We start from the raw sequence: 26,360 nt of genomic DNA, 5'->3' as shown, positions 1-26,360 counted from the left end.
TGAAGCTGCTGCCACCACCGGCTGATGCAAGTTTTATTGAGACAATGTACAAACAGGCCATGGAAACAAGGGTTCTGATGCCAGAACCAGTAACGTAAAATGAAATACAAAAATAAAAAGGCACTAATCTGTTAAGAAAAGACACTCAATGTATTCTAAGAATATAAGTCATTTAATACTGTTAATTTTATAGCACAAAATAAAACAAGCTATGATCCCCAAAAATAATTTTAAAAGCTTACACAGAAAATATTATTGCCTGAAGTTTACGATCTTTAAGTTACAGGTCAAGAGTTTTGTGTTGTTTTTGTTGTTTCAAAACACACAGTGAAGACCGTCTAGAAGCAAGGCCACTGTTTCTCCTGCAGAGACAACGACCCTGTCCTCAGAGAACTGTCCTGCTCCTTTAGAACGCACAACTAGCTCAGTGTCCGCACTGTCAGCAGTTACCAGGGACATTGGTCTCTGGCCCCGGAGGGTAGAGTTTGAGGCAGAGCTCAGTGGTGTCCACAGAAAGCATTAGTCTTAGGTATTGTGTTAAAACAAGAATTCACTCATTTTAAGAAGTTAATGAACATAATATTAAAGGATTAAATTATAAACACCTGGCACAAAACACACCATCCCTTTTCAAAAATAAAATGTTCCTTTTCCTCTGAGCAGTCACTACAAAACTGAGCCATCCGCGCTGCACAGCGTCTGTAAACGGCTGTAAAAGAAAAGCACAGTGCCAGGGATACGTGCGCTCCAAGGAGGGAGCAGCTGTCCTCCCCTCCTTTCCGCCGACTGGGAGCACAGAAGGTGTCTCTTCTGGGCGACTGAAGTCAATGTGTCCTCCTCTTTGTTAACCTTGTCATCAGGTGGTACCACACTATGCATAAATGACAAAAATGACTCCTGTGTTGAAGATCCTTCCCAGTATAAGTTATGAATAAACTGTCAATGCCCTTTAGTACGTAACTCGTTCATTTCCCAAGTGAATTAATTTAACGTCCAAATATTTTCTTAAGTGACAAGAAGTACAGTACAGCAAGTAGCAATAACAAACCATCCTAAAAGGGAAGTGCACACAGGAGGGAAGGAAGCTCTTCTGGAAGATTCACATCACTTTCTGAAGCGCTCTTCCCAGACTGCTAGGGAACCCACACACAAAGCCAAGGCAAGGGTGCTGTTTTTTGTATGTTTAGTGTGAAAAAGAGCATTTCCCTGCCTGATTAAAAAACTACTAAGATTCTAAGTCAAAAAGGCGCTACTTTTGGCACGTATCTTGAGAGTTCAGAACTCAAGGCTCACCTTGTTTGAGGCTCTTGAGTCTCCAGGGCAGTCCTGGAGACACGTATGTGGGCTGAAGTGGTGAGCAGACTTACTATGAAACCAAACCTAGGTTGTGAGTGTTCCGATTCTGAAGTGCTCCATATAACGTGGGTCTTGCTACATCGGTCAGCAGACGTGGCTGAAAGAAAACCTTGCTTTCCAAAACCATCGTTTTACTTCTTGTGTTCTGAGCCAACTACTGTCATGAGAGGTGCCAAGCCCCTCAGTTAATGGGCACACATTCCACCTTCTGCTAAACACCCCTCAAGTACTGGAGCACTAGCTATAAGGCTAGTTTCTGGGCAGAGTGCGGGGACCCCTCCATTCATTCGTCACTTGTCACTGGGCCTTAACTAAGAACAAGCAGCAACTGCAATGAATGGGTACCTTCAGAGCCACAGGTGCCCACAGTTCTCACTTGATTAGGAAGAGCCGATTGCTGTCTTCTTTCAGGAAAAGTACAGACAGGAAGCCACAGTGATATTTTTCCCAAGTGACCATTAATTTTGTCTCACAGGAGCACTCTCAAGATTCTTTAATATGGTGGTTACCTGCCTGATAGAACATGGATTAAAACAATTTTTAAAAACTGTTTTGCTAGTTCTGTTACCAGAACATATTGTTCTAACCCTCAAAACCTAAGACCTTTGGGAGACAAAGAGATACAGCAGATGTTCAGTAAACAACACAGAGCTGCTCATTAGGCTGCTGCTACATCTCCAGGTCCACTGTATTCTTTAGAGCTGAGGCCTGTCATCATCAGTTTCCAGAAGGGACAGCAGATTAAAATGCAAAAAGGTTCTAGAATTCTAATCTGCTATAGCCACTTGTACCAGTTGGCTTACACAAAGAGGCCTCTTTCAGGTAACAGGGAAATTAACATCAAACTGGTAAATGGTTAATGATAAATTGGCTAATGGTTCTCCCTAGCCACTAAAACATTAGACATCAAATACATTAACCAATGTCCACAGTCTGCACTTGCTTTGCTTGGGAGCATCATGAGCACACAGAGGAACCAGTATTAGCAGCACCATCTTTCTCTGGCAGCCTGGCGAGCCTGTGCTGGGGCAAGGAGGGCTGGGCTTCAGAGTAGAATTTAAAGATTCATTAATGAATTCAATGATTCTATGAACAACCTCCCTTTTTAAAGAAACTTAAGTCCTATACTTTAAAAGGGTATACTCACTGAGCCCCAAGACAAAAAAACTGGTCAAGTGCCCTCTCCCCAAATGTTCCTATCATTGACAAACAAGGTAAAAAGCAAAGGTTCCCCCGAATCACCCTCCACACTATTGCTTTGGGGAATAATGTAATCCAAAAGGCTGCCCACACAGCTTGGCATACCACAACTGCTGAGTTTTTGGGTATTGGGTGTTGTTTGCTATATGGCTAAAGGATATTGCCGCCAACCAAGACAATAAGGCCTCCTCTTCAGGGTTTTTCTTCTTTTTTTTTCATTTCCTTTAATTACAGCAGCTCCAGTTTAGAAACTCAGATGCACATGTCATTCCTGGTGATACCACAAAAATCCAACCTGCTACTTAAAAACCTGTTCAGAACACACAAGTCTAATTAATAAAAGTCTTTCGAAATCAAACCAAAAGAAAAAAAAGACAAAAGCTAGATTTGGGGAGTTGAGGATAGAATTCCCTCTTCTTTAAGGTTCTTGCTCTGTTCTTTAAAGAAAAACAAACTTAGCAATTCAGCCACTGTTCTGTGGAACAGCAACGTGCAATGTCTCGCCATGGCCTGGCGCTTTCTCTGATGAACACGACAGAAACAGTCACATGTATAACAGGGCAGTGATGAGAAGGACCCTTGCCTTGTCAGCTCCTCTTCACTTGTGTGCTTCCACCATTTTTCCAGTTTATGATCCAAAAGAGCTCTAAAATCTGCTACTCTTTGACAATACAACTATGATACAAATGCCAAGGCAGCCACTGTGTGCATTCCAAATGCATATGAGACCACCAGTCTGCAAAAGGCTGGACGTCAGCAATGCAGTGTAACTTGCCTATGAAATTGAATGCTTTTCCACTGAAAGGACTATGACAGGCAGAACAATGAAGCAGCAGAAAACAGGGCAATGGCAATCACTCATTTTCATCTGGGTTTTGAGGGTCAATGATTTTGACGTGAGTGAAGGGGAAAAGCCCTTTGCGCCCATTGACTTCACCTTCCCACTGGCCATTTATATTCATCCTAGTGACTTTCACAATGTCACCAACCTGTAAGAATGGAGAAAGAAAACAAAGTCAGCATGTTTTCTGTAAACTAAAGAAAAGAGAAAATTAACATTAAATCATACACTGTTCTATCCAAAGGAAACTATACATCTTTTTAGGACTCAACTTACACGATGAGCCATTTTAGAAAATCACCAAGAAGTAACTCCCTTTACAGGAGGACTGAAAACACACCAGCTGTGCAGATGACTATCTCTATACACGCCACTGGGAAGCAGACAACTTACCATTTTGCCAACGCCTACTAAGTTTGTAAACTTAGTGGTTTTGTTCTAATATGACCACATATCAATATGAAAAGGGCTGAGTTGAGGGAGAGGCCCAAACAGGATGGAGAAGGAACCTGAGTATGCAGTGCAGGTCTGGGTTTCTAATTCAATTGACACTGTGGATCAAGGACTTGCCCACATGGCCCCTCCTCTTTGGCCCCCAACATACAGCAGCCTCCTGTAAGGTGTGCTGGGATAAAAGATCCAGAGGCTAGAGCCCTCCTCAAGGTCACAGGCTGGTCCACCATAAAGCAGGGGTACAAAGCTAAGCAGCAACCAGTGCTGGACATTTGTGTCCTTACCACTTTGCACAGTGCAAAGGCAGCAAGGCGCACCAGCACCCAAGACGACTCAGCCCCCACCCCCAGCTTTTCTCACCAAGACACCCTTTGCCCTTAACACCCTATCTTCTTAACTCCTGCCTGCAAAGGCAAGCTGGCTGCCACGAGTTTTCTACCTTCCCATCCTTCATCACTATTTTTTAGATTGAGGAAAAAACCCCCAAAACATAAAACATTCTATTTATTTATTTTTAGAGAGAGGGGAAAGGCAGGGAGAAAGAGAGGGAGAGAAACACGATGTGCATCAGAAACAGTGAGCACATCTCTCACACACCCGACTGGGACCTGGCTCACAACCCAAGCATATGCCCTAACTGGGAATCAAACCGGCAACCTTTTGGTCCATGGGCTGGTGTCCAATCCACTGAATGACACCAGACAGGGTTCAAACCTTCAATATTTAGTTTTGTCATTCTATTTGCTCACTGGGATGTATGAGCCCAGCCATTAAGAAAAACTTGTAATTTCTCAAACCTACTGATAAATAAAACTGTAGTCACTATATTTCCATAGGGAAAAAAATCACTATTACTAAACGGAACTTCTGGTCTTGTGGATGGGCTTATTCTGGGTACTCACCAAAATGAAATGGAAAAAAGAACTTTATCCCCTGAGGCTCCCTGGTTAGAACACAGTATAAATTCAATTAAAAAAACTTTTTTCCCTTTAAGTTTCCTGTCTGAATTCAGTTTCAAACTCATTTAGAAAAACCACCAATTGCCCTGGCCAGTGTGGCTCAGCAGACTGAGCGCCAGCCTATGAACGTTAAGGTTGTTGCTTTAATTCCCAGTCAGAGCCCATGCCTGGGTTGCAGGCCAGGTCCCTAGTTGGGAGTGTGCAAAAGGCAACGTACTGATATATCTCTGACACAGTGATATTTCTCTCCCTCTCTTTCTCCTGCCCTTCCTTTCTGTCTAAAAATAAATAAAATAAAATCTTAAAAATAAGTTGTAAAATACTTCAGTGGAGAATATTACAGCCAAGAAAACAGGCTTTCTGGCTTTGCCTTACAAGGAAATAAAAATGTGGAGGTGAGAGTAAGTTGATTTAATATAAAAATTAAGTTTTAAAATATCTGGGACATATGAAAGACTTCTGAAATACAAATTACTTTAAGATTAATGCTTGGGGTCCAAGTATTGCTCCTTTTCTCTCCAAGTCACAATGTTTTTATTTATAGAGAAGGGTTTTTTTTTTTTTTACTCATGACTTGGATAATCACACATATATTCTTGATAATTATGAAAAAAATCCATATTCTTTTCAGAATATTCCACACATGATATTCCACAGGTGATATTCCACATATGTCAGAATCAATAGCTTCTCCACGTGACTGAAGTTTTTGTTTGCCCTACTCACTTCATGGTCTACCAAAAATACTTTGAAATTGTCTTCTTTTTCTTTTGCTATCTTTAAACTAGACTCCAGATGCTCAGAGAACAGGTACTTTGCAGAAAGTTTGAAAATTTAGTCTGCTTTAGCTGAAGAGGACAGTCTCACCTTCCTGAAAATCTGGCCCTGGACAGCTTTTCCTCTTTTCTTGGGTGAGCTCATCCCTCTAGCCTGGGAACAAGGAAACACATTCTGATCTGCTTATGTGCCCAACTTTGGTTCTCCCCAGCCTCTCACAAATTGTCTCTAACAGCCCAGCCATCCTACCCTGAGCCACCTAACCTTCCATCATCTATTTCACTCCAGTCCAATCAACCAACTCCTAATCACCCTCCTCTCCTACAGCCAAACCCTCCCTACCATACTCTTGGCTATTGTTCCCATCATTTCACTAAGAAACTCCTGATGACCCAAGTCAATAGCCTGAGTCCAATTTTCTACCTAAAACCGTGACGTTACTCTTAGAAGAAAACATAAGGATAAATCTTCATGACCCTGGATTTGGCAGTGGATTCTTAGATATGACATCAAAAGCATGTAAGTTTAACTTAATCAAAATTAAGAATGTGCATCAAGCTGAGCTAGCCTGTAAACCAAAGGGTCACAGGTTTGAGTCCCAGTGAGAGCACGAAAGCATTATACCAGATCTACTACTGTATGAGTGGAAATTAAAACTTCATGTAGTTTTTTTTCTTAAAGATTTTATTTATTCATCTCTAAAGGGGAAGGGAAGGAGAAGAGAAATATCAATGTATGGTTGCTTCTGGTGCATCCCCTGCTGGGAACTGGCCTGCAACCCAGGCATGTGTCCTGACTGGGAATCAAACCACGATCGTGTGGTTCACAGTCCTGCGCTCAATTCACTGAGCTACACCAGCCAGGGCTTCATGTAGTTTTTATATGTTGTAATATTTCTTCAAATAAAACTCTTCTATAAGAAAAAGAATGTGCATCAAAGCATACTATCAAGAAAGTGAAAAGACAACCTATAGAATGAGAAAAATACTTAGAAATAATGTTTGATAACAGCTTAATATCCAAAATATGTAAAGAAATCCTCAGGCCCTGGCTGGTGTAGCTCACTGGATTGAGTACAGGCCTGTGAAGCAAAGGGTCGCCGGTTTGATTTGCAGTCAGGGCACATGCCTGAGTTGCAGGCCAGGTCCCCAGTAGGGGACACATGAGAGGCAACCACACATTGATGTTTCTCTCCCACTCTTTTTCCTTCCCTTCCCCTCTCTCTAAAAATAAATAAAAATATATATTTTAAAAGCACATGAAAAGATGCTCAACAGCTTTAGGAATTATGGAAATGCAAATCAAAACCACTGTAAGGTACCACTGCATAGCCTGTAGGATGGCTATAATTAAAAAAAAAAAAAAGAAAGAAAGAAAACAAGCATTGATAAGTATGTGGAGAACTGGAGAACTGTAACTTGTGCATTACTGGTGGGGTTGTAAAATGATGCTGCCACTATGGAAAATATAGAAATATTTTCCCCATCCCCCCCAAATGGAAAATATGTATTCAAACAAAAACTAGTACATGAATGTTCACAATACTCTCCTTAATAACCAAAAGGTGGAAATAACTGATGTCCATTACCTAATGAGTAGCTAAACGTAATGTGGTATAGTCCTATAATGGAACATTATTTGGTCATAAGAAGAATGAAAATATATGCTACAACATGATGAACCTTAAAACATGTGCTAAAGGAAATAAGACAGACCTAAAGGACAAATACTGAATTTCTATTTGGGGTGAGGAAAAAGTTTTGCAACTAGTGATGATGATTGCACAACACTGTGATGATGTAATGAATGACACTGAGTTGTACACCTAAAAATGGCAAACATATTTCACAATAAAAAAACAAAAACAAAACACCCTCAATAGGGCTCTTTTTTTGTTTTGTTTTGTTTTTAAAAAGACCACTGGTTAAATCCTAGCTCTGGTACATACCACCTGTGAGACCATCAGCAAACAACACCACAAACCTCAAGTTTTAAGTGCATAAACTGGTACTGATGTCACCCACCCTCACGAGGATTAACTAAAATACTCTCTGTGAGGCCCCTCGCTGACAGTTCTTATTCAAAAGCTATTACTACATACGAAAAACTGAGGTCAGCACTAACGTCCCAAGGCTGGGACATGCCTTGCTTGAATCACACTAGGGCCACGATTTCATGTTTTGGGTTTTTCTTTAAATCCAATTTACATATTATGGAAGAAGGAACAGTTTAAAAGAATAATCTCTGACTCACAACCACGAGTATATATTTTATAAAAATATTAAAAATATAAAATTCTAAAGGACTTTCTATAGATTCCAACTTTTTTAAAAAGGCTTTATTTATTTGTTAGAGAGAGGGGAAAAAAGGGAGAAAAAAAAGGGAGAAAAAAAAGGGAAAGAAACAAGAGCTGTCGCCTTGGAATGAAACCAGTGACCTTTTGCTTTGTGGGAAGATGCCCGACCAACTGAGCCACAATGGTCAGGACTAAAGATTCCAACTTTTGATAAGGTTTTGTGATTAAAGAAAAAAAAGCACTTTTGGTATAGAAGTAGAATATACCAAATTCCTAAAACTAGATGCTGTTAAGGACAATCAACAACACCAAAAGGGAAGAGGAGGAGCCTATGGGTGCCGAGGAAATGCCGAGATTCTTATATTAAGAAGTTGAATGCAAGCTCCTAGGCATCTCTGACACGTCTCAGTGAGAACAGGCATCACTGCTGACTGCAATAGCAAGTGGCCCATTACATTTTAGGAGGTTATGACCCTGAACAGATCTCCAGAGCTAAGCTGGATGCTTAATAATGAATATGTACAGCCCTGACATCACTGTGGGTATATAAACTACAGGTCACCCAGCCACAGAAACTCACAGATAATCCTTGAGAGGTTTAAAAAATGCAGCCATTACTACTGACACCTGTATTCCCTCTGCAGTCTTCATCTCAGTAAGACATAGAAGAAGTAGTGATTGAACTGCTAGCATGAATTTAATTCTAACCAATGAAGCAAACGAACTGGTTGAAGTAGAAATCTGAGAATTCCAGGCCACTCAGTGAAGGAACTGGGACCATGGGTCTTAAGAAGGCCAATTCATAAAATCCTGAGACCAGATGTACCCTGATGAGTAGGGGTTTCAAAATGGGGAGAAGACAATCCAAGTAAGAAATGTGAACACCACAATCACAAATGACCCAATGGGAGTGAAGAGTTGAGAATGGTGGTGAGCCCCCTGCCCCCCACACACAAACTCTTGAGCATCATAAAAAGAACACAGACCAAAGATAAAAGGAGGACCTTCTCTGATAAAGATATCTAAGTACTAATCAAACACACTGGCAAGCAGGAATAAAAGTTTAATAGTGGTCTCTTGCTACATAGAACTGTATCACAGGACACTGGCACACCTATGAAGGGTCAAGTCTCTTGGCTTTTGATGATGGCAAATTCTACAAAACATAAAAGGTGAGCTGAAAATCAAACCTGGACAAAATTGTAGAATCAATAAGCAAAATATGGTTCACAAGGATTAGAATGGGAAATGGGATGCTTGGAAGGCTGAGCCCCAAAACAAGTCATGCCAGATCACAACCTCACTGTGTTTGTTGAAATGAAGACATTAGATGAGGAGAAGATGCAAGAGAGAATTTGGTACAAAGATCTAGATTGTGCTTTTATGAATTCTGCAGTTAGCATGAACCCAGGGGAGCGGAGATGTGGATCAACATGCCACAAGACACAATAAAGATTTTAAAAGATTCATTCAGGCCCTGGATGGGTAGGTCAGTTGGTTAGAGTGTGGTCCTGATATACCAACTTTGCAGAACTGATCTCTGGTCAGGGCACACACAAGAAGCAACCAATGAATGCATAAATAAGTGGGACAACAAATCGATGTTTCTCTCTTACTCTTTCTCTCTTGGGGGGGGGGGGGGAAGAAGAAGAAGATTCAGAAGTGTACAAAATGGTGTAAGACTGAAAAGAAGAACAAAGAGAAAAACCTGGAGGGACAACCATAGGGTAACACACTGAAGTTCAAACATGGGCCAGGCAAATACAGGAAGGGGACTCACAGCAGTTTGTGATAGATGCAAAGAATTTAACTACCCAAGTCACCCAACATGGAAGGAACTACCTCGTAAGACTGTCCCAGAAACCTCTGTTTTGTTCACTGCTATACTCCAACTCCTGTAACAATGCCTGGCCACATAAGCAGCACTCAAATCTTCACTGAAGGAATGAGTGTTTTTGGAGATTTCCAAGTTGAAACTGGGGTGCCAATGGATTTAGACACCGTAGAAAGCTAAAATCACTAGGAAGATGGTTAGGCTAAATGATCTTGCCTTTCTTCTTGGTTTGTGTCAATTCCATCCTGAATCCCCTTAAGCCTTACCTACGGCCTAAGAAATGGTTATTCTTTTCTGTTCCATTGACTTTTGATTGCCACAGACCCCCCTATCTCATGTCAGCAACTGTATTCTTAACTCACATCACGGGGAAAATGGCTCCATCTAGATATTTTGATACAAATTTTCTTTTCTCAATATTTGATTTATTTATTTTTAGAGAGAGGAGAAGGGAAGGAGAAAGAGTGGGAGAGAAACATCGATGTGTGTTTGCCTCTCATGTGTCCCCTACAGGGGACCTGGCCTGCAACCCAGGCATGTGCCCTGACTGGAAATCAAACCAGCAACCCTTTGCTTCACAGGCCTGTGCTCAATCCGGTGAGCTACACCAGCCAGGGCTGATACAAATTTTCATACTCATGGGCCTGCACACTTAGAGTTAAGTACAATTCTGAAGATGCTAAGAAATTTCTTCCCTTTCTTTTCTAGTCAGGCAAGTATACTGAAATATGTGTGTGAGAATGAAATTATAGGGGGACTCAAGCATTTGCTCTAATTTATTATTTTTTTAAAAAAGGTATATTGCCCGCAAAATTCGGAACCTCCTCTATTGCAAGGAATTGGCTACTTCATATCTCAATAAAGACAACACAAGAAAACTGCTGTTCTCTTCAGCTTAGCCCTTTTGATGATATGGCAATAGCCCACTTCTCCTGCTTTTGTCTTTTGCCACTTTTACCCAACATACTCAGCATTCTCAACAACCCACAGCTTCTCAGTGGTGTTAGTCTTATTTATACAAGCTCTTCCTTCTGCTTAGAAATGCCTTCCTGCATCACCCAGCTAACTTAGTAACTCAGTTCAAGGGTCACCTACTCCTAGAAGCCTTCCCAGACTCCCATTCCCATCTCCAACTCTCCCTTCTATTCTGTGATGTCAGCACACTTACCACACTGCTTGTTTGTCTCTATTCTTTCATAACGTGGTAAGCTCCTTGGTGGTAGGACCCTACAAGACACTCCTCACAGGTTGGCTGCATGAATGGATAATAAATGAACAAACTAACATCAACTCTCAGAGCCAGGGTGCCCGCCCCTTTAAATAAGTTATTTATTTATTCATTTATTTTTAGAGGGGAAAGGGAGAAAGAGAGGAGAAAACCATCAATGTGAGAGAGAAACGTCAACCAGTTGCTTCTTGTATGTGTCCTGACTGGGAACTGAACGGGTGACTCTGCTTTGTAGGACTACGCCTAACCGACTGACCCACACTGGTCAGGGTTGAGCCAGGCAGAGGCTTTTAAGCTTGAAAAATTTAAGTAATTTGTCCAAGATCACACCAGGAAAAGCCAGGGCCTGACTGAGGGTCCATGATCTTTCCTAACCATCTCACTTTCCCACTGTGTCACAGAATGCAACTTTGGCTACAAGTATTTTATGACAATAGCATCTTTACTCCAAACATTATCTTCTGGCCAATGATCTACTTGTGGAAAAGGCTACATTGCTTTCCTCAACCTAAGAATGTTCTGGTAGGGTGTGACCTGTTTCCCAGGAGCCCTTCCAGTCCTGTGTCACATCAAGGGCATGGGAGAGCTGTTGTCAAGGAGTAGGGACACCCACCATGACCCATGAACCGTTCCCTTTCAAACCCAAGGATCAACTCATTTCTTGAAAAGAGGTGAACAAGAGGGAAAATGGCTAAACACAGACCTGTTTTAAAAACATCTCTTTAGCTGCAGGAACATTCTTTTGAAAATCAAGTTTTATGAGGAGAAAAGTGAAATAATTTAAGAAATAAAGTTCACCTAAACTATCACCATTCTTTGTAATACTATCAAGGGAAATATAAGGCTTCAATTACTGGTACAGTTTGTCCTATTTGTCTTACCTTTCTCATTTTAATTTTAATACTTTCATTCTGGTAACCTAATTGAAATTGTCCCAAGTGAGTTGTTTTTAACAAGATCAGATAGATGCCACTAAGTTTTAGAACACAACACAATTCATAGAAATATTCAGTTATGCTATACCTGAAGTCTCATTTAAGCATACAGAATGAGAAATACCATTAAGGAGAATTTGGCAAAGGTATGTATTTCTTGGGTCCCACTTACAATATCTGTGAAGCACCAAAGCAAGGCTTTGACAAGGCTTACACAGCTGGGTTATTATCATGATCTGAGAGTCTAGGAGAGCTACGTAATAGTCAAGAATACGTGTTACCTTAAGATATACATCATTAAGCAGAAAGGCATTCTCCTCATTCTGGTCTGAGGCACCTACCCATGTATCCACTCACCAAATTAAGTGATCCCCTCTATGGTACCTGCTGCTCTTTCTCTCTGCAACCTCCCATGTACACTCCAAGAATGTGCCGGAGATATGGGTTTCTAAAATGCATCTCTTCAAGCCAGAGGTCAACAGGCAGGCATCCTAAATTGAGTGAGGCTTTAAACATTAACTCAGGTAGGAACTCAAATCCTGACTTACTTCGGGGTCTTAGAATTCTGACTGGGACTCAACCCCCACGGTTCTCACCCTGACGTGCCAAAAATCAGCTGCCCAATACATGCAAGTTACACCTACTCTCTGAATTCTAACTCCCAACTCCTATGAGGCAATGACAGATGTGAAAATGCCTCAGAAGGCAGAAACCACTACACAAACAGAAGGTAGGAAGAGCCCAGGACACAGAGAGTTACTTAAGGGTGTTGAGAAGGAGCAGACTAGTCCAGATGTGTGTATTGTGCAGGGACAGGTCTGTGTGGGGATGAGAAAACCAGAAGGCCTACTCAGCTGGACTCTATCTATGGAGGCAGCTTCCTCTGTTTTTTCCCTCCTAGTCTTCCACTGGGAAGTATAAAAGCACCTGGGTCCTGGTCCCAGCCATAAGCTTCGTGTTTTCCTTACAGACAGCATGAGAGGGAGAAGCAATCATGGATTCTGAAACAAACCTTCGGGTGTAGTTCACATGTGACTCCTGGTACAGAAAATATGGAGGATAACCAAAGGGAAAATATAAACAAAACAAATTATGACTAATTTTTGACTGTGGGCAGAATGTTTTGCAAGTTAAATTTCAATTTTTTGAAGCAACAGGCTCCATTACTTCATCCTTCTGCCATGAACCTAGGCTGTCTCCTTACCCTGCCCTGCTTTGATCTTGAGGTAAATACACAGAGAACAATCATAAGTTAACTTTGTTTCTCTAACATATATGCAATTTGATAATATTAAGAAAAAGTATTCAACTGTAATCATATTATAATGATACATTGCAGTTTGTGGTTCACAAAGCATTTTCAGTTATGAATAAATGAGAGCTGAGATTTGTGGTACCAAATCCATATTCTGATACAATATTACTTAGGGTCTACCTCACTGTAGGCATTTTATAACTCACTGAAAAATATATGGGACGATTCTAAAAATATGAATTTTTAAAATCTGCTTAATTTGCCCTGGCTGGTGTAGCTCAGTGGATTGAGCACAGGCCTGTGAACCAAAGAATCGCAGTTCAATTCCCAGTCAGGGCACGTGCCTGGGTTGCAGGCCAGTTCCCAGCAAGGGACCCACAAGAGGCAACCATACATTGATGTTTCTTTCCTTCCCTTTCCCTCTAAAGATAAATAAATAAAATCAACTTGTCAGAGTCTCCTGTTCATTCACTCCCCAGGACTGCCATGGGGTCTGTGCTCATATATGGTCACTCTGGGCTTAATCGGATATCTCATCAAACTTCTTTCTACCTTCTGGTAGAAACTGTGATATTGAAGCTTTACCACCACCCCCAACAGACTCATCAACATTGGTCTTAAGAACTTTTTTGAACTTCCCCAAGCTGCAGTAATATGCTAAGCTTTGCAAGACTCTTTTTAAGTTAGAAGAACATGACTTGGCAATTAAAATGTTCAAGTTCTAGGCCCAGGCCACGTATTTCAGTTGGTTAGAGCAGTCCTGAAACACCAAGGATGTTGGTTTGGTCCCCAGTCAGGGCACGCACAGGAATCAACCTATGAATGCATAAACAAGTGGACAACAAATTGTTGTCTCTCTCTCTCAAATCAATTTAAAAAAAAGTTCAAGTTCTATTTCATGCTACTGTAATTTATAAAAATCTCTCAAAAATTTAAAATTATTCCTCTGCCTGGCTGAACAGACTCCTGAAACATTTGTTCATTTCCCCTCAACTCAGCGGACCACAATGTTAGAAATATGAAAAGGTACAAGTGGCTGTGTGTATGTCTATCTACTGATGCCATTTCTAGGTCATGGGTCTTAACCATCATCTTTCCTAACTGGAACTTGGAAGAAACAAGGAATAGGAAAGGATAAAAGAATCATGTGGAACATTCATAGTAGATCTTCCAAAATCATCTGGTTCTCTTATTCCTGTGAATATAACTTTGCAGAAACAAAGTTAAAACTGAGGATAAAAATTGAATGTTAACCCCCCCCAAACAGCCTTAGTAGATTTTACCTCTAATGCCAAGGCAGTCTTGTCATATGCACAGGGTACTCTTTTCTGGATGGCTTTTGCAAAGACAGGTCCATTCTGTGTGGATGGCAAAGGGTTGATCGCTGCCCCAGGAGCACTGGAGACTGCAGGTAGAGGAGTTGTGGTCTGAGGTTGAGCATAAGCATGAGCAGGTTCTGGGATCCCGTAACTGTTGGAATTCCTATTTCCATGCTTTCCATGTGGTGAGGATCTCACAAGCTTTTCAACATAAGGGACAGGAATCATCCCAACCCGGCCGTCCTTGTTCCGGGCACTCCACCACTGTTCTTCAGGCTTCTCTATTATCACCAGGATCTCACCTTTTTTAAAGGGTAGGTCTTCAGCATCATTCCCAGGAAAATCATAGAGAGTCCGTACATATTCCAGATTTTCTTCTGCTGTAGGCAGGTTGGGTGCTGATACAGATCCCATTGGAGGGCTTGGATACCTTAAGAGGGAAAAAAATTAAGAGAAAAACCTTATCCTCTACCATTGTTTGTCAATAACTATACTCTGTAATAAATTGTTTTCCTCTCTATATTCTCAGTAGTTAGAAAGGTTCTGTCACAGTGTTTCCTATTACTTGTATCATAACAGAAGTTAATAACCTGAATATACCTTTTTAAATCACATGCCAAGAGTGCGCGCGCACACACACACACACCCATACCTCTGTTTTACAGGAACCTTTTGTTTACAGAGATATCTGGTGTGAATCTATTTTTAAAATCTCAAGTAAGTTCAGTAGCTGTCTCCCTTAGGACCCTGTCACAACCACCTCACACTCTTCCTCACGGTCCTAATCTATATGGCACGCATCCTGCACACTTTCCTGGACACCCATGGAGAAGATGACAAAGACCTTTGTCTCTGTCCCTCACAATATAAAAACCAGAAATGGGTTTATGTGTTTTCCAAATTTAAAAAACCTCACTGCATCTTGTATGGGAATCACCTGAACATCCAAATGAAAGCACGTGAAAAGTTTTCACTATAAAACTCACAGGGCAAGAGCGCTCATCGAGGCATTAGTCTATAAATACCACCATACCTCTCCGCTGCCCTTACAGATTTGACGTGTATTTGATTTGCACGTATAACTGCACTCCCAGAGACAATCACACAAGCACAGACCTCTGCTCTCCAGCAACACCCCACTTACAATGCCCCTTCTGCAAAAGAAATAGTCTCTCTCGGCTTCTTTCAGAACCTAAGAAATGTTCTGAAAAGCAGCAAACACAGTTGAAGTTTTGAAGAAACTATTTTACCAACCTGTCCCACACCCCCCCCCATAACTTTTCTGAAGCTCTGAAGCACACAATGAGCACCAGAGTAACAAACCCTGGGGTTCACATAAAGAATCTGCCTATCTTCCGGGCGGGGGGGTGGGGTGGGATGGGAGAAATAGATAAAAAAAAATGTACTTGAAAAGTAACTAAATAAAATTTAATATTTAAAAAAAAAAAAAAAAGAATCTGCCTATCTTTAGAAAATGACTTTTGTCTGTGGTACCATTCACCAGAGCCAGGTTCTAGACTAGCCCTGAGTGCTACTACCCCCTAGTACTTCCACTGACTATGGTTTCCAATTAGCTCACGGCCATTCTCTTTCTTTATTCCTCCACCAGTGATCTAAGAAGTTATTTTATAGCAACATACTCTATGTCAAAACATTAAATTTTTTTTTTTTTTAGAAAGAGGGGAAGGGAGGGGGAAAGAGAGAGAAAGAAACATCAATGTGAGAGAGATACACCAATCTGTTGCCTCTCACATGTCCTGAACCACAACGCAGGTGTGTGCCCTGACCGGGAATTGAACTGGTGAACCTTTGGTTCTCAGGCCAGCTCTCAATCCACTGAGCCATACCAGCCAGGGCAAAGCATTTTAATTTTTAAAAAAAGTATGCTTTATAAAAAGTGTTACATTATAACACTCAACAAAAAAGCAAAATAAAAGATTTTTTAAAATCCCATAGTTCATGCCCTAATGTAGCTACAATTTTCCTTCCATTCTCCCTTCCCACCAACCCAGCTTATGGCTTTTTTTTTTTTTTTTTAAGATTTTATTTATTTATCTTTGAGGGGAAGAGAAGGAGAGAGGGAGAGAAACATCAATGTAAGGTTGCCTTTCGTGCGTCCCCTGCTGGGAACTGGCCTGCAATCCAGGCATGTGCCCTGACTGGGAATCAAACCATGATTATCTGGTTTGTAGGCCCGCGCTCAATCCACTGAGCTACACCAGCCAGGGCATGGCTTTCCTTTAAAACGAGCCCTATATATGCCCACTGCAGGGTTTTTGGGGGGCCTAATATTACACCACAGGCATTCTCCCATATCGCTGGTCTTCTTCCTGATGACTTTCACGTCAGGGTAACATTTCATTCTGGGAATCTACTGCAACGAAGCATCCCCATTTTCTGGGATTTTTAGTTTTGCTTTCTCCCTATTTAATCATTCATGCCACAAACTTTTTCAACTTTACGTAAACTAGTCCCTGAATACTACTCTGACCTTTTCTCTGGTAACTGTCTGTTGCTCACCATACTCTAATCTCTGTCTATGCTTAGAACTCAACCAGCATGGTTTTTAAAAAAATATTTTAGAGAGATGGGGAAGAAAGGAAGAAAGAGAGGGAGTGAAACATGCCTCTAGCACACTCCATACTGGGGATATTGCCTGCAACCCAGACATGTGCCCTGACTGGGAATCAAACCAGCGATGCATTGGTTCACAGGCCTGCACTCAATCCACTGAGCTGCACCAGCCAGGGCATATGCCACAAACTCTTTTAACCATATTTTCCCTGTATTGGATTTTTTGGTAAAGCCTGGATTTCTAGATTAAGGAGTAGGAACATTTTCATGGTTCTTGGTACATACACGCCACACAACTTTCCAAAAGGCAGTCTTTATAATTTGGCAAAACTTTCACCTTTTTATTTTAAAAAGATTTCATTTACTTTTAGAAAGAGGGGAAGGGGGGGTAGAGAGAGACACATCTACTGGTTGCCTCTTGTATACACCCCATCAAGGAACAATCCTGTAACCCAGGCATGCAGCCTGACTGGGAATCAAACCTGTGACCTTCTGCTTTGCAGGATGATGCCCAACCAACTGAGCCATACTGGTCAGGGCAAACTTTTTATCTTGATAAAAAAAATTTTTAACTGATTTTTTAGAAAGAGAGGAAGGTGGGAAGGAAGGGGAGAACACAAGAGGGAGAGAAATCCCAATTTTGACATTCCACTTATTCATGTATTCTTTAAAAAAAAAATTTTTTTAAGAGGAGTATTTTTCTTTTTTAGATTTTATTTATTTATCTTTAGAGGGGAAGGGAAGGAGAGAAAGAGAGACATATCAATGTGTGGTTGCCTCTCGTGAGTCCCCTGCCAGGAACTGGCCTGCAACCCAGGCATGTGCCCTGACTGGGAATTGAACCTCAATCCTTTGGGTCGCAGGCCCGTGCTCAATCCACTGAGCTATACCAGCCAGGGCCACTTATTCATGTATTCATTGGTTGCTTCATGTATGTGCTCTGACAGGGGATGGAACCTGATAGACTGCCACGTTGGCCTATTGGGACTTTGCTCTGACCTACTGAATTACCCAGCAGGACAAAATTTATCCTATGCCAGGCATTATTTACAGTCTTTGGAGACATTAAATGGCTTAATCCTGCCCTGGCTGGGTTGCTCAATTGGTTGCAGTGTTGTCCCTTATACCAAAAATAGGATGCGGGTCTGATTCTCGGTCAGAGCACACACCTAGTTATAGGTTTGATCCTGGTCAGGGGCATACTAGAGGCAACCAAGCTTGATGTTTCTCTCTTAGATCAATGTTTCTCTCTCTCTAAAATCAATGAAAAACATCCTTGGGGAGGGTTAAAAAAAAAAAAAAAAAAAGGGCCCTGGCTGGTGTGGCTCAGTGGATTGAGCACCAGCCTGAGAACAGGAAGGTCGCTGGTTTGATTCCACCTGAGAGGGCACATGCCTAGGCTGCAGGCCAGGCCCCCAGTTGGGGGCATGCAAGAGGCAGCCGACTGATGATGTTTCTGTCACACATTTATGTTTCTCTCCCTCTCTTTCTTCCTCCCTTTCCCCCTCTCTAAAAATAAATAAAATCTTTTAAAAGAAAAAATAAAAGGGGGTACATAAATATTGAAGATTTTTCTGATTATACACATGTATAATTATAGTCTCTTAAACGTATGAAGTATTTCACAATAAAGAGTTGAAAGATAAAAACAGATGGTAAAAGAATCAATTCCTGGAAGACCAGCTAAGTACCCCTCTAGTAAAAGCTGCTCTGAATAACCCTTCTTAGTACTCAGTGTCATTGGACACTGAGGGCCTCTCCCCTCCAGCCCCAGACATTCATGGCATCACTAATGGTCCTGCTTCTATGCTTCTTCACCTCCTTCCACAGTTTCTCTTCCTTTGTTCATTCCCATTCCACTTATCCTGGGGATTCCATCTAAGCTTAGACTCCCAAATCTATAAATTTAGCCAGTAACTCTCTTAGTAACAAACCCATCAGACTGCCAAACATCACTTGGCTTCCCAGTTGAAACGAATCATCCTCTCACCCTGACCCTTTCTCTTCTACTCTCTCAACTAAAGATATCTTTCAATTATCCATCCCTGAAGGCAAACCTCTTCCCTCACCTTCTATATGCAACTGCCCAAGGAAGACTGTCAGTTCCTATTTTATATTCCCAAAGCATTTGACCTTAGTTTCAACTTCTCAAAATACACAAAAAGCCCTGGCCAGTGTGGCTTGGTTGGTTAGAGCGCTGTCCCATGCACCCAAAGGTCAAAGGTTCTGTCAGAGCATATACCTAGGTTGCGCTGGTTTGGTCCCCAGCCTGGGCACGTACGGGGCACCGATGGATGTTTCTCTCTCTAAAATCAATGTATCCTCAGGTGAAGATTTGAAATATATATACTAAAAGCTAAAGACTAGAAAGCTCCCTTTGAAGTTGACAGATTTTGTGAGACAGGCTTATGTATTTTAGTTCTGCTTTATTCTTTCTTCCCAGCTTACTTCCCACCACTCACATTAATTATACTCTGTGCCTTTCCCAGCACTGCTACCACCTCTTCTACTGCATACACTTGTTCTCATCCTTCAAGAGTCAAGTTTAAAAGAGTACCTTCTCTGTCAAGCCTTCCCTAACCCTTTATTTGATTATACTTGCTTTCAAACTCCCAAGGTATTATATTTTAATTTGTTCCATATACTGAGCTTCTCAAAGGCTAAAACCATGGTTTATTCTCATTATATGCTTGAATCTAGTATTGGGCTTCAGTGTAGCATAGGCCTATATACACTGAAATTCATGCTAATAAAATTAAAATGCCAAAGACACAGGGTAGCATTTCCCATTCCAATTTCTATACTTTTTTTCTTCTGAAAACAGAAAAGTGTTGCCATTTCAACTTCCTAAACCTGGTTTAATTCTGTTACACAGGCTAGGAAATCCTGCTTTGCCTTCCAAGCCTCTTTACCTCACTACTGCTCCACTCGTACTCTTAGCCATCATTCTAGACTAGCTGCCACATGTCTGGGCACCTTATTTATTAGGATCTTAGTTCAGACTCTAGGATAATCTGAACTCCCACTAATAAGCACTGCCTTCTTTTACTTATCAGAAAGAACCAAAATATTTTAGCCCAAAGGAGCCTTAGAAATAATCTAGTCCAACTATTCAGATCAAAAGGAAAATTCTTAGATAAAAAATTCTCTGGACTCGAATCTCAAACAAGAGATATGTCACAAATCAAACGGTTACCAGTATTTTACATGCTATGGGAACACAGCTCTTAAAACTGGGCAAGCTTCCATTCCAGGTATAATGACAATATTCTTATATCTCATCTGAATGGAATTTAGATTATTTTAAATACCAGTAAGAGGAACTTCAAAGGTTTATTCACAGTGTTGAATCCTATGGTAACCAAAATTACTGGTAATCCCTACTCCTAAATAGAAAAGTCCAGATTTGAGGTCCATTAAATATTTAGAACAGGGGATGTGGGAGAAAATGTGACCCTGCTGACTATGGTATCCTCTGGTCCATGCAAAGTTTCCTTTCTGCTTCACAGGTTTGAGGGTCCTCCTCTGGGCACTCAGGTTAAGCTTTTTGGTTCTCCCACAGATACTTTACCACACTAGATCGCATGAAAGTAGCCTTTAAAAAAACTTGGTAACCAGTAAGCTCCTCAAGAACATGACAAGGACTGTTGATTTAATGTTAGTTCCATGTTACTAGGTACATGCGATATGCGATGTCTGAGTAGAAAACAAGATTTTCTGAGGGTCAACTTGCTTCAGTTTTTAAACGTTTACTTCTCATTATTTTTTCCCTAGCCTTCATACATAACCTAGAACTGGAAAAGCAAGTTACACAAAACACACTTCCAAGCCCTGGCTGGTGTAGCTCAGTGGATTGTGCACCAGCCTGTGAACCAAAGAGTTGCTGGTTTGATTCCCAGTCCGGGCTTATGCCTGGGTTGTGGGCCTGGTTCCCCAGGAGGGGGCAGCATGCGCAAGGCAACCACAAGCTGATGTTTCTCTCCCTCTCTCCTTCCTTCCCCTCTCCCTAGAAATAAACAAAGCCTAGAAATAAATAAAATCTTTAAAAAGAAAACACACTTTCAAGTTTCTAAAACATGGGAAAATGTAGTTCATATCTACAGAAACCCCTAAGAAATGTTCTGAAACACTCTGTTGTTAAACTGGAAATAGCCTCTATTAAATTAAAAAAAACACAAACACTAGTGCTTACCTTACTACTGACTATAACCACCACCACAGGATGTTTATCAAATAATTTTTAATAGAAAAATTACACCCATGTGCACAAAGAGAATAGGGTCATTCAAAATCAACAAAAGCCATCAGGCTCCAAGGAACACACCCACATGCCTCTGTTCCCTCTCAAGCATGCATCTACTAAACTCTAAGGGTCCCCATGAGACTTGGAACCAGGGCAGCAGAGGGCAGTGGCAGCTCATCCTGGGCTAACCCCCTGAACCTGCCTCCAAGGCCCCTTTTCTCTGACTTTCCAGGGAGCCAAAGCAGCCTCGCATAGGCTCTCTCCTGTTGCTTCTTCTGTCCTAAGCCCCTCCCTGTTTCACTTGTTGAATAAATGTACTCTTGGGGACAGGGGAAGCCACCTGTCATGCTACCTTTTGGGGATTAAGTTTACCATAGAGAAATACAAAAAACAATTACAGTAATAAGAGAAACCTAGAGGACAAAGTTACAAATATACCAAGTCATTTTTGTCTCTTCCTTTTACTTCCTCTATCACTCCCCTCTCTTGAATCAGCATCAATCTTATCTCCAAAATAGGCATCTCCACCAAACCACATCTGTCTACATGACATCTATCTAACCTGTGACATATGCCATCAGTCACCATTATTTTGCACCCAGATTACAGTAACAGCCCTGAGTTCAAACTCCTCCCATGGTACCAAGTGCACTCCATATTGGAGAAAGTATGTATGTCACCCCTCTTTTCCAATACCTATCACTGGGAGAAAATTCTCTTGTAAGTATTTGAATGGAAATATAAAAATTAGCCCCCACTAGTGTGGCTAAATTGGCCGGGCATTGTCTCACAAAGTGAATGATCACCAATTCGATTCCTGGTCAGGGCACATGTCTGGGTTGCGGGTTCAGTCCCAGGTTGAGACATGTATGAGGAGACAACCAACTGAAGTCCTCCTCCTCTCTTTCTCCTTCCCCCCCTTCTTAAAAAAAAACAAAACATATATATCTTTAAAAGTTAAGAAATATTCCTGCCCTGGATGGTTGGGTCAGTTGATTGAAGCATTGTCCCATACACCAAAAGGTTGAAGGTTTGATTCCTGGTCAGGGCACATCCCTAGACTGCAGGTTTGATCCCCAGTAGGGGTGTGTATGGAAGGCAACAGATTGATGTTTCTTTCTCTCTCCCTTCCCCTCTCTCTAAAATCCATAAACATAGCCTTGGGTGAAGATTTTTTAAAAAGTTAAGGAATATTTCAATAAAAAATCAGATTAGAACAAAACAAGCAACGACTCTTAAATTCTGAGGAAGCCATACAGTTATGACCTTCTGCTAATCAATAAACAAAAAATAAATTACTGGCCATAGGTCATATAATTATGCACTTCAAAAGAGCTTAGTTTTGCCCTGGCTGGTGTAGCTCAGTGGATTGAGCACGGGCCTGCGAACCAAAAGACCACGGTTCAATTCCCAGTCAGGGCACATTCCTGGGTTGCAGGCCAGTTCCCATCAGGGGTCATTTCCCAGTAGGGGATGCACCAGAAGCAACCATACATTGCTATTTCTCTCCTTCCCTTCCTTTCTAAAGATAAATAAATTAAAAAAAAAAAAGAGATTAGTTTTGATACCTAAAAAGTTAAGCCACTTGATTTTTCCCATTTAGGGTGAAAAGAAGCATTACACTCATTTTTGCATCCGGCCAAGGTTTTACTGGCCTCTAGTTTTCCATAAAGGCTAATAACACATCAGACCAAATCCATAAACTTCAGGCTTGGGAGAGGCAACCCAAAGACTCAGTACAACAAAGTAAATCCAGTTGGGGTCTAATTCAACCAGGACCGAAGGACCTCTGAGAGAGAGCAGGGCAGAGAAGGTGAAACAAAGCTGAAAGTAAGGGGGAAGGGTCAGGGAAAGGCCCTATTATTTGTGAGGAGCCTGGAACAACAGGTAGGCTTTCAATAGGTGAGGAGTGGGTGGAGTTAGGCAGTCTAAGAAGAGCCAGCAGCCTGAGCAAAGGTTTCCAGGGAATGAGTAAGCAGACTAATGGGGCTGCACTAGAGTTAGGAGGGAAAGGAGGCAAGCACAGACATCAGACATGTATTTGGTGAGACATGGTGTATGGAAAATACGGAGTTGTTTTTTAGGAGTAGCATGAAGCCACTACAGCATATTCTTTTTCTCCCTCTAGAAGGGGATCTATATTTTAGATTTTTTTTTGGGGGGGGGGGGCAGGGGGAAGGGAGTGAAACAAACTTTAACGTGCCAGAGATACATCTGTTGCCTCTCTGCGCAACCCCAACAGGAGAGACCTCATCTGCACCCAGGCATGTGCCCTGACTGGGAATCAAATAGGCAACCTTTTGGTTTGCAGGCCAACATTCAACCCACTGAGCCACACCAGGCAGGGCTCAAGCCATTTATTAACTCACTATGAGGAACAGCTGTATTATAATAGTACCTGTCACCTCAACCTAAGCACAATGCCTTGCACATTGCTTGGCTTAATAAATGCCTGAAATTAATGATGTAATTCACTTTCCCAAGTTAAGGAAGTCATTTACTAAAACATATTATAAAATCTCACCACAGTAGGTTCTAAGATGCTCTACAGCCCTTTATATTGGAATTATATTGTGCTCAAAGTTGAATCCATTAGTAGCTTCTTCAGGGACCTGGCAGTTTCACCAATCAGATTCTTGGTGTCTAGGTCTTTGTTATACAGTATCTGATTTATAATCACTTTCTCCCAGTTTTTAAAGTCCAATTACTTCAATAGTTAAACCTTATAGCCATTATACTGTCATAGCTTCATTTCTTCTCTCTATTCCACAGACACAACACTTAGATCAGACATTCACTGAGTATTCCTTAACTAACTATAGTAGCTTTTAATGTTTAAAGCTCACAGTAATAGCTTGTCAGCAAACCTATAAAATGAGAAATATTTCATCCCCCAAAATCTGTATTAACAGCCTGTCCTTTTAAAATAGATATTTAAGAAGCAAACAAATAAAGTGCCTTTTATTTTTAAAATTTTAGGCAATTTCTTCAGCTCAAATTTGGCATAATTTAAATTGAAGAAACACTGATAAAACACCGATGAAAGCAAATGAAAACAAATACATGCATTTTACTCAAAAAAGGAGATGCTTGATGCTCAGTGTCAAATAGATATTAAAATTAAAAGACATTAAGTCATTAGACTTAAAAAAAAGTACATCTAAAATTCTTAAAAACTGTCTTTCAAAAATTTCCCTTAATAAACATTCTAGGATTCTTCGTCCTTGGAATACAACCAAATGGGCTGCTAACTTACTAACGATCCAGCTTGAGAGAAAAGTATAAAATAAAAATTCAAAAGGAAATCCTCGTTAAAGCTAATGTGCCCTCTTTAAAAAATTTTGTATTTAAATGTATAATAGATGTCTGGCTATTCCAAACTTGGCACCAAAACATTAATATACAGTTCTGATTCTTCAGTTACAGGTTTTTGTTCCTAAATGCTAAAGCATTTTCATTTGTCGACTGTTCCAAAGGCTGCTGAACAGGAGTTCTTAACCTGGAGTTCAGAGATCTGCAGGGAGTTAAAGAACCTTGAATGGTGTGCAAACGGGTGTGTACGTGCATTTCGGGGGAGGATGCCAACGGCTACGTTCAGAGTCTTAAAGAAGTGTGTGGTCCAAAAAAGGTTTAAAAACTCCCCAAACAACAAAATCCTGCTTTAGTATCATAACTAAATAAGGAACGTGACGAAAGACAGAAACCCGCACAATTTAATATTTAACTATGCAACCGCCGTGAACACCTATCCCCTCATCCACAGTGACCCAGATCCTGACACTAGCCTTCCATTCCGAACGCTTTCTGGAAAGTAATTTGGTTTACACTAGGAGGAAATGAGTTCAATCACCCGTACCCACACACACACTCTTGGATCGACCCCATGCACCAACTCGGCCATTGTCAACCCTCTCCTCTGGGGTCGGGTGGGTAGCACGCCCCGCTCGCGTACCTGGGTGCGGGTTCGATTAGGGTGGTGGTGTCCAGGTAGTGAATCTTGTAGAACTCCAGCAGGGCCGGCAAGTGGTCAAACTCCTGGTCCCCGATCTTAAAACGGCGGTTGGGCAGCGAGTTGATGATGTAGTGGGAGACCCGCGAATTCTCGGACACCGACAGCACATAGTCCCCGGGGCAGGTGGAGGAGTCGCGGACTAAAAACATTCCGTGGCGCTGGCCCTGGAGCCGGGTCTGCGCCTCCTGGCGAGACACTGGCCCCATGTACCAAGAGGAGCGATCAGAGGAGTCGAACCTGGCAGAGGACATGGTGTCGGGCCGAGGCTGTGGGGAGGGTCGGGGCGGCGGCTGCTCTCGCCTGCTCTGGACACCTATTCCCGGCAGACGGCTTTGGGGCCGAAGAAGGGCCTCTCGGCACACTTCGAGGCGTGCTTAGAGGGCCGAAGCAGCACCTTCCTCTCGGCTCCGGCCCCAAAGCATCCTCCACTTTAGCCCGCCTGCTCCGGGGCCGCCTCACAGAAGGAGCCGGCTTAGGGAACGCGAGGTAGAGCCCGAGGTCGCGGCGGGCGAAGCCGAACCGCAGCAGAGGCCGCCCCGGGGTTCTCGGGCTGCCCCGCGTACCGGGAGTACCTCCCTCCAGTCACTCCTGGCCTGAAGCGCACCGGCTCCGCGCCCCTACGGCTCTGCACCGACCCCAGCTGCTACACCAAGCACCAAACTCCAAGGAGCGGTGCGCCTCCTGGGCGGTTTTGCCTAGCCGGTTCCCAAGAGCCACAGCAACAAAATGGCGGACGCGGGAGAAGCAGCCGGCCACCTCCCCCTCCCCTCAGCGCGCTCTGTAGGCGCACGCGCGGGCCCCGGCTCCCAGAGGCAGTCGGGGCCCTCCCCTGACGTCGTGCGGCACAGCCAATCAGGAGCGCGGTCGTGACGGTTCGGCCCTGCGCCCCGCGCTCCTGCTCCCGCGTTCGGGGAGGAGGCGGAGGAGTCCGAGGAGTCGGAGACAGCGGGCACTCCCTTCTTGGCCCTCCGTACGCCGCCGGGGGCGCTGCCGCTCCCGGGTGGTAGGAAAACAGCTGGAGCCGGGAGGGAGCGGCATTTCGAAAACCTGCTCTGGGAACAAAGCGTAACGTGCAGGC

At 42.3% G+C, this 26,360-nt stretch overlaps 1 protein-coding gene across 1 annotated transcript; it reads right to left on the bottom strand.

Annotated features, from left to right (window-relative positions):
* CRKL (CRK like proto-oncogene, adaptor protein) lies at positions 1-26,053 on the bottom strand. Its single transcript, XM_037131468.2, has 3 exons — positions 25,223-26,053; positions 14,418-14,883; positions 1-3,545 (listed from the first exon to the last, which is right to left on the bottom strand). The coding sequence occupies exons 1-3, from the start codon at positions 25,531-25,533 to the stop codon at positions 3,411-3,413; spliced, it is 912 nt and encodes a 303-aa protein (XP_036987363.1). The 5' UTR covers positions 25,534-26,053; the 3' UTR covers positions 1-3,410.
* Positions 26,054-26,360: the final 307 nt, after the last annotated feature.

The sequence above is a fragment of the Artibeus jamaicensis genome, unplaced genomic scaffold (genome assembly GCF_021234435.1).
Source record: "Artibeus jamaicensis isolate MK-2021 breed Jamaican fruit bat unplaced genomic scaffold, CSHL_Jam_final contig_1128, whole genome shotgun sequence".
NCBI classification, from domain to species: domain Eukaryota; kingdom Metazoa; phylum Chordata; class Mammalia; order Chiroptera; family Phyllostomidae; genus Artibeus; species Artibeus jamaicensis.
This window is presented reverse-complemented; position numbering and strand designations above follow the sequence as displayed.

Bases quoted from the DNA above. Each gene is read 5' to 3' on its own strand.
- CRKL (XM_037131468.2), bottom strand. From the start codon at position 25,533: ATGTCCTCTGCCAGGTTCGACTCCTCTGATCGCTCCTCTTGGTACATG. The intron at 14,884-25,222 runs GTACGCGAGCGG...TTCCCTCTTAAG, and splicing joins CTAATCGAACCCGCACCCAG to GTATCCAAGCCCTCCAATGG. The intron at 3,546-14,417 runs GTAAAATCTACT...CCATTCTTACAG, and splicing joins AGACTGCCTTGGCATTAGAG to GTTGGTGACATTGTGAAAGT.